Raw genomic sequence first — 9,008 nt, 5'->3', positions numbered from 1 at the left:
GGGGCAGGGAGTGGGGGCAGAGAGACCCTGAGAGACACAAACAGAGGGAGGGACCAGGAAAAAGGGAGAAACACTATTTCCGATTTCTCAGTAGTGTTCAGTGAAGGGGAAATTTGGTTTCCCTCAAATTTAGAATAGGAGAAGTCTGGATCAATACTGAGGTTACGTCTTACAACAGAAAACCGGGGACGATTTTTCATTGACCGAAGAGGTTTCCTCGTCACTTGGGTATTTTAAAACTGAATTTTCTCTCCATGCCAGGGCGGGTGGTTGGAGGGCGCCACTGGTAGGTCCTACTTCTTTGCTTTCTGTGTTGTTTCTGTCAGTCTGTCTTACTTTTTCCCAGCACTAAATGAACGACGATGTGCTTCTCATCACTCAAACAAACAAACAAACAAACAAACAAACAAACAAACAAACAAACAAACAAACAAACAAAAAACGGACAAACAAACTTTTCATTCTAAGGTTTAAATCGTCCTGTCTTTTCCGTCTTAATTTTTTTAAAAGACAAGCCGTAGTATTTAATGACTCCGTTTTCAGTACCCGGCCCCTCGAGTCGTACATTTTCTGAGAGGTGTTCTGTGACTGTTGTGGGGCTGCACTGTTAGTTTAGTTTATTTTCATACTGGGCTTTGGAGTGGTTGAAGTTTGTTCGACCCCCCAGCAGGGGGAGTAGGGGGTCCTTTCTGAAGTGAGGCTGGGTTTCCAGGAGAGTTTTCAAAGGTTCTCCATCCGTTTGAAATGGGATTATCCGTGGGAGTTTCTGTTCTTCCCCTCTGCTGTTTCTGTCTATCTTTCTTGCTTCTTCCCTGTCCTATACGACCGTTATTGTGTCGATGTGTTTCGGTCTTTCTGTCGGGTTGTATCCCTCTTAGTCCGGGTTTGCCATGACAGGAAAGGTCAGAAGCCTTCCACCTAAATGATCTAATTTAATTGTCTATGGGGCCGTAAAAACAGTTACATTTTTGTGTCGAGTGAACTGACTGTCGTACAAGAGAAACCCATTCTTTGTTTCATGGTCCACGTTTCTTTCAAAGGTCAAACAAATAGATGGAAGACATTTTTTTGTTTACAGTTTAAATAAAGTGTGAACTTTGTGGAACGAATGGTGAGATGATGTCTCAATCGCTGACATAATATCTAACTAGACAGTGACCATGGTTGTAAGAACGGGCTACTCAGTTCGCAGTATTATCTGATGCATCAGCATGAACTGACTAAATAGACAAGGAATATTTCACTTCTCAAGAGATTTGTTAAACTGTGTTCTGTGAACTGTCGAGGACTCTACAAAGGATATTTGTGATACAGGCGGCATTCATATAGTCAGAAAGTTGTTGATGCTCTCAGCGTAGAAACTCCAAACAGAGCAAAACAGCAGAGAAAACCCCAGACAAGGCAAAAAAGGAAACTACTCCATTCGCTCAAAAACAAACCCAAACACCCTCTCCCCCGAAAAAGACAACCTCCACCCCTTAAAAAGCCTCCCCCACCACAACCCCCCAACCCCAGAACAACCCCCACCCCGGAAAAAAACCAAGAAAAAACAAAACCTTTCATTCCATCCTCAATTCCTCTCGCCGTCCACCATGGACGTGGCCAAAGTCGCCAAGGACTACTTCCTGAGTTCTCAGAGCAGTCTGCTTATTCCCAACAGGGAGTACGGGAGCCGAAAGCTGATTCACGTGGGCATCACGCGCTCATCCAGCCTCGGTGGCATCAAGCCTGACGACTCACTCTCAGCCGACGACAGCCCAGAGTTCGCTGCGCAGCAAGGAGGAGGAGGAGGAGGAGGAGTAGGAGGAGGAGCAGGTGTTGTGAGTCCGACCCGACCCTCTGGCCTCAAGGGACTGCTCGTTGGGGGCGCGGAGCAAGCCAGGAACCTCAGTCTCAAGCTGAAGAATCAGGCCATGAGATCAGGTGAGGGGCAACTTTTCTTCATCGTAATATTCGTCGTGTTGTTGTTGTCGTTGTTGTTGTTGCTGCTGCTGCTGCTGCTGCTGCTGCTGTTTCTGCTGTTTCTGTTGTTGTTGTTGTTGTTGTTGTTGTTGTTGTTGTTGTTGTGTTGTTGTTGTTGTTGTTGTTGTTGTTGTTGTTGTTGTTGTTGTTGTTGTTGTTGTTGATGATGATGATATTATTGTTGATGTGCATGGTTGGAATGCGCTACTGGTATGTCCTGCCTATTTCTATCCTTTCCTTCTGTTTTGTCTGTCTGTTTGTGCGTCCGTCTGTCTGACTGTCATACTCTTTTCGAGCATTATAATAATAATAATATGGCTGTTATAGTGTCGATATGTGTCTCTTTGCTCAGACTAACGAGCAAACTACACACAAATATTATTATGTTGTTGATTGTATTACACGTCTCCTACATTTGTCGAAAATAAAATTCTAATTAAGTTGGAGAATATCAGTTAATCAAATCCGGCTCAAATAAAGCCGGAGGAATAGAAAAAGAGACTCGGTCGCCATGTCGGTTCGAACTTGATCATGTACCCCAGATGTGCTAGTAAGCGATCACCAAACCCGATTCATCGACTTGCAGAATTATTAACTCCTTCACTGCCTGGCCCGAGACTGTCTTAAGCTCTTTGAATGAACTATGAAGCAGGCCATGGAGAAGGAGAAGGATTTCCCAAACCTCCTCCCACTTACACACATAGATCTAATTAAAACAAGCCAAAACAAAACAAAGCCAAGCAGTACAAAGCTAAAACAAAAGAAAGACCATCAACTATTAAAACAAGAAAAGCAATTGACTTTTTATTGTGCCATTTAATTGATGTTTTCAAGAAGCAGGAATCGCCCAGTCCTGCTCCTTTACCTAAGTCATTGGCTTGGCAGAATGATGATATTATTAGTTGTCTCGATGGAGGCGTAAAACGCCTTCATTAAAAACAAAAACAAACAACAAAACAACAACAACATCAAACAACAACAACAACAACAACAACAACAACAACAACAACAACAACAACAACAACAATTACAACAACTATAACAGAGAACACACACATGTTTGACAATGTTCCTCGTATTGCTGTTCCAGAGTCCCTCTACACAAAGTCCCTGGACTCTGACTTCGATTTCCAAACGAGATGTAAACTCTTTATTTGATTTTCTTTCACTCACCCTGACTTAAATCCACATGGTCCGCTTTTATGTTTTGTTTGTTTTATTTGTTTAACTGTGTATGCCTATTGATCTAAGATAACAAAAGGAGCTACAATCGAACTGCTTGAATTATTTAGAATAACCCCGACTTCGTCGCTCTAAAGCAGTGCTTGTCAATCCTTTTATAACTGGCGCCCAATTTTAACAATTTTGATAGGCTAACATTTTCAAACCGCCCATTCCCCCCTCCCCCCTCCCCCCTTTACATATAAAGACGACACTGTCTTGGGCGGTCACTGATTATTATGAGGAGAAAGTGGCCTTCTTAGACAGGTGACTGTCTTACAGTGCCATATTATGTATAGAGTTTTTAAAACGCAAGGGGGAAATTTTAAGTGGCTTTATGTACAGGTGATTGTCTTATACGGGTAGCCGTTGGAGCAATTTGTTTACTCTGTATTTTCGAGCAGAGCATAATTATGTGAGGCAGCGTGGTGGAATCAGGCTCTCGTCAAAATAATCAAAATGAAGAAACCTGCATTTTTCCACAGGTTTGTGAATTTTCATCAAATTTTTGTTTTTTGGCTCAACACCTTTCATTCCCAAATGAAGAACCCATTTCTGTGTGGATTTTTCTGAAAAGCGTTAATTAAAGGCACACAAAAAATGTAAATTTTCAGTTACCAAGGACTTTTAAGCTAAAGAAATAACTTATCTGTCGAGGCCGTTTTCTCACTAATATTGCCTCGGAAAAGAGATGATCCCCACCTCCTTCATTCACAAATACCTCGACTTGCATTTAAGATAAATGGATATTTTTTCCGTGCTAATAAAGACAATCCATTGAACAAGATTTAAAATGTTAGCAACAACTGGACATGCCCATAAATTGACGAGAGCCTGATTCCACCACGCTGCCTTACATATTATTAAGCTAACACACTTGTCACTTCCTGGATATCCCCCCCCCCCAACCGCCCACCAAAATTACCAAAATAGTCCGTTAGTGGGCCATGTGGCCCAGGTTGGCAGGCACTGCAATACTGCAGTACTCTGACAGAATGCCCTTTTCTTATTCACTGCAATTTGGAGAAATCAGCGATTTTCGGTTTTCTTGTAATGTCAGTTGAGCACAGGGAATGACATTTCTCTTCAGGGTGCGAGATCAACCGTTGATGTACTGTGCTAAATAGTTGAAATATTACGTATAAAAAAGAAAAACGAAAAAAGCTGATTTCTCGCAACTGCTGTGAATAAGAAAAAGGCGTTTTGTCAACGGACGGCAGTGTAAACAAACAGCACACATGACTCATCGGCTGCACGACTAACACACCGCACTCCGACTCATCCCTTTTGTTGTCGGACCACTTCCTTCCTTAACAATTTTTATTTGTGGGTCAGCGCGATGGAACTGGGCGCTCGTCAAATACATTCTAGGGAACGGAAAATAAATCAGTATCTCCCCCCCCCCCCCGACTGTTTGGTGATATATCTTCTCCATTTTATATTCTATCGAACCCCCCCCCCCCTTTTTTTTCTTGTAGGGTGAATTTTGCTTCTTAACAAAATGTTGTTTAAAGCCAGAAATAGTTTAGTTTGTGAGTACTTAGCTTTAGAAGTCACCAAACTTTTGGCGGTCATTTTCTCGCTTATTTCACATGTAACACTGGGTAATATCAGCCTTCTTTAAATGCACACAATATTACGAGCGAACGACTTCTATTCTAGACAGAGCAATATTTTTATTGTGCCCAGTTCATGAAAAAAAGCAAGCTTCAGTTTGATAACAACAACGGTAAATGGCCAACAATTGACGAGCGCCTGATTTCACCACGCTACGACATTTTTTTTTTAGAGAGGCAGATGAGGGTGTTACTGCTAACTCATACTTCTGTTTCTTTCTCCCCCTTTCCCGGTACTTTCTATATGTGTATCTTGTCTTTAACTGCAGAAAATTATCACAATTATTAATTACATGTATGTTTTAGTTTAGTTTTAGTAGAGGTTTTACGGTGCTCGCAACTAATTACATATGAGCGCCAGAAGATTAGACGTGTTACAAGAGAGTAACAAACATAAAAAAAAGAAGGGGAGATAAAGACGATAGATGTTTGATAGGAAAGAAGAAGCAAACCACACCGGAGCAACCGCCAACCACTCACACATGTATATTTATCTTTGTTGGTCAAACAAACTGACAAGCATGGTTAAAGCAGTCCGCCTCCTAAATGCTCTGAATTATGTCGATTGAGATGTAAAACTTTTACAATGATAGTTATTTAAAATCAGTCGTCAGTCCAGATGCATTTTTGGAATATCCATTTAGTAATAAGGACACAATCTTTCTTCGGCGATAATTTCAATGTCTCTTGGATGAGTAATTGATTTGTAATTGATTTCAAAGTTGGCCGGCTCGTTGAAGTTCGAATTTTAGCTTTAGCAGAATAAGACAGCACTCCTCCTGCCCTTCCACACATACACATACACACATCCTCCCTTTAATCCTTGACCTTTCCTCTCACCCTTGAGCCTTTGCGGGTTTTGAAGTAGCTTCGATTATAATTTCTAGTGGGTCGTTGTCCTCGGCAAAAGACAAACAAGGGCATTTGTGCATGTGGCACGTCGCGTTGGAATCAGGCGCTCGTTAATGTTTGGGCATGTGGAGTTACATGTGCCATCTTAAAGCTAGTTCATTTGTCTTTCTTTTGATGAAAGAAATACTCATTGAAGGAGGTGGGGGTTGTCTGGTGTCAGAGGTAAAATTAGTGAGAAAATGATCGTCAAAGCTAAGATACTTCCAAAGCTTGAGTGTCCTTGAAAAGTGCAAAGCATTTTTTTCCTGTCCTTTTGATTAACGGTTTTTTCCAGTAAAATCCACTCATAACTGTTTTTATATTATTCTTTTCGTCAATGCCAAACTGTAATAAAAAACAAATAACTTTATTCTAGAACGTAATTTTCGTTATTGCTGCTGTAAACAGTCGTTTTAAATTCAAAATGACTAAGGTCAAGTGGGTGGTTGGCGGGTGCTCTGATTTGGTTTGCTTCTTCTTTCCTATCAAACATCTATCGTCTTTATCTCCCTTCCTTCTTTTTTGTGTTTGTTACTCTCTTGTAACACCTCTAATCTTCGGCACTTACATGACATTATTGTGTTGCGAGTGCCGTAAAACACTTACTAAAACAAACAAATAAAACAAATAAAACTAAGGTCAATTTTTGGGTCTGTCGTTACACTTTCAGTAATGGATGTAATATAATAATATGTTTTTTCGTCAGTGTCAAGCTGTAGTAAACAACAAATAACTTTTTTTCTAGAACTACATCTTTGTCTCAGCTGCTGGTAAAAGTATTTCTTTTAGTCTTTTAGTCCCTTTCAATTATGTCTATTTTTGGGTCGGTCGTTACACTTTCAGTAATGGATGTAATGTATATTTTTCCCGTCAGTGCCAAGCTGTAGTAAACAACTAATAACTTTATTTTAGAATTTAATTTTCATCTTTGCAGCTGTAAATATGCTGTCCTTTTATATTCCAATTCATTTATGTCTATTGTTGGGTCGGTCGTTACACTTTCAGCTATGGATGTAATGCATATTTTTTCGTCTGTGTCAAGATATAGTAAACAACAACTCTTTTCTTAGTAGCTGGAAACTATCACTTATGTCGATTTTTTTGGTCGGTGGTTACACTTTCAGTAGTGGATGTAATGTATATATATATATTTTGTCTTTTCCAAGCTGTAGTAAGTAGAACTTACGTTTCGTCTCAGCTGCTGGAAAAAGCCTTTTTTTTGTAGTCCAACACTTATGTCTATCATTGGGTCGGTCGTTACACTTTCAGTAATGAATGTAATGTATATATTTTTGTCAGTGCCAAGCCGTAGCAAACAACAAATAACTTTATTCTTGAACTTTATTTTTATCTCAGCAGCTGGAAAAAGTCTTTTAAAAAATCCGAATCACTATTTTTGGGTCAGTCGTTACACTTTCAGTAATGAATGTAATGTGTATGTGACCATAAAGTGTTAATCCCCTAAAATTAAATTGATTGGTTACATCGGATGGAGAAATGTCGATTTCTTCGATTTCATTATTTCGACGAGCGCCTGATTTCATCACAGTGACTCACAATTCTTAATGCACCTCGCCTATACGTGGAGAAGAAACACCACGTAACACCCACGCCGTGGCACGCTGTGCCTACAATTGGTCGCTTTTAAGGACAAGCGGGCTATCTCAGATTTCGGGGGGTTCCAGAAATCTTGACCTTCACCAAAAGTGGGCTTTACCCTACCTATAGGAGAAGTTTGGTTTAATTGGTGTGTATGTTATATTTGTTTGGTTATAGAGAAAACTCTCCTTGTCCGCTAAAGAAACTGAACAAGGGGCCAACAACTTTACCTTTGATTTTTAGGGATAGCCCAATTGTGCTTAAAAGCGACCAGTTGAACTGTCAGTCAGTCGATAAGTATCTACTAATATTATGCTCTAGATCAGGACTTTCAAACTAGCGGCCGGTTGTCCAATAGAAGCCCGCAGGACTGTATTTTGCGATCCCTACTTACTTGACATGAAAGTTTAGAGATTGTACTGTGGCCCGCACGTATTTTTTTTCTCCCACGCTCCTTTATGCCGAGGTGTTGACTCAAATTTTTGTACGGGGTACCATAGCTCAAGCTTCTGACGGCTTCTGGTCGGGGTGTTTGCTGACAAAATTAAATTGTAAACGCGATTTCAAAGTGATACTTTCTTGAATACGTGTTAAATATGTGGAGTATTTGATGTGGCCCAGGTTCACCAAGGCTGGGGCTCCCTCGGTTGTTTCAGTCTGCCTGTCTTGCTTTTCCCCAGCACTAAATGCCCATTATTGTGTCTATGTGCTTCTCATTACTCAAACAAACAAACGACGGCTCCTAGGCGTCAAACTGCATTAAAACACTGCGCATGAAATGCACGTTCTCTGAATCAAAGGCATGCGCCCAAATCGATGCACGTAACCGTCCTTCACATTTTCAAGCAACCTTTGTCTGTGGTGCAATTCTTATCCTCTCGTCAATGCTGCCCACAGAAAGTGGGACTTCGACTCCCCAGTTGGAAAGTTATAATTATTTGTTGCTTTTATTTTTGGATGCAATTTTTGTACGATCTGTTGTATATACAGTTATGCTCCCGAATGCCAAACCGCATTAAAGCACTGAGCATGCCATGCATGTCGTCTGAACCAAAGGCATGCGGCCCAATCGATGCACGGGCGTAGCGATAACGTTCTTCCACACTCTCATTCAACTGTTGCCTGTCTTGTAATGGTTATAACAACTCTCTTTCCAGTTGCCCGCAGAAAGTGGGACATCGATTCCACAGAGAGGAAATTATTGTTATTATGTTGCTGATAATTTTGGATGCTGTTTTTGTAGGATCTGTTTAGTATAGTTATGCTCTTGAATGTCATTAAAATGCTGCGCATACAATGCATGCTGTCTGAACCAAAGACGCGTCCAAATCGATGCACGTAACCTTCACTCACACTTTCCAAAATCCTTTACGTTTCACGGAAAGCAAGTGGCGGTGGTAGCCAAGTAGTTATGCTACCGGACTCGTAATCGTGAGGTTGTGGGTTCGGGGGTTCGAGCCTGAGCTCGGTCCGACGTTGTGTCCTTGGTAAAGGCACTTTACTCGAAATTCCCAGTTTGCTCGGTCCTTTCGGGGATGGACAAAAAACTCGGAGGTCCCTCCTCTTAACTTCTCGCCATCCACAAATGGAGATTTTGGCCAAAAATCGACGCTAGGGTCAAATTTGTTAATTATTTTCTATTGTTGCCTCATTCTTTTATTATTTCATACTTGTAAATTGTAAAAACTTCACCTTTAAGTGATATATATATATAAATAT

The 9,008-nt window shown here is 40.8% G+C and overlaps 1 protein-coding gene across 5 annotated transcripts in view; it reads left to right on the top strand.

Moving 5' to 3' along the window:
- LOC101845414 (PTB domain-containing engulfment adapter protein 1) overlaps nucleotides 1-9,008 on the top strand; it is an 82,350-nt gene that overhangs the window by 20,488 nt on the left and 52,854 nt on the right. For all 5 annotated transcript variants that reach the window (XM_035971397.1, XM_005104613.3, XM_035971399.1 and 2 more), the window contains exon 2: nucleotides 1,041-1,923. In XM_035971397.1, coding sequence (XP_035827290.1) covers nucleotides 1,593-1,923 — 331 coding nt within the window. In that variant the 5' untranslated portion in view covers nucleotides 1,041-1,592. The remainder of the gene's footprint in view (nucleotides 1-1,040; nucleotides 1,924-9,008) is intronic.

This window comes from Aplysia californica, unplaced genomic scaffold, assembly GCF_000002075.1.
Source record: "Aplysia californica isolate F4 #8 unplaced genomic scaffold, AplCal3.0 scaffold00428, whole genome shotgun sequence".
Lineage (NCBI taxonomy): Eukaryota > Metazoa > Mollusca > Gastropoda > Aplysiida > Aplysiidae > Aplysia > Aplysia californica.
The sequence above is the reverse complement of the archived record's forward strand: the minus strand, read 5'-3'. Positions and strand labels throughout refer to the sequence as shown.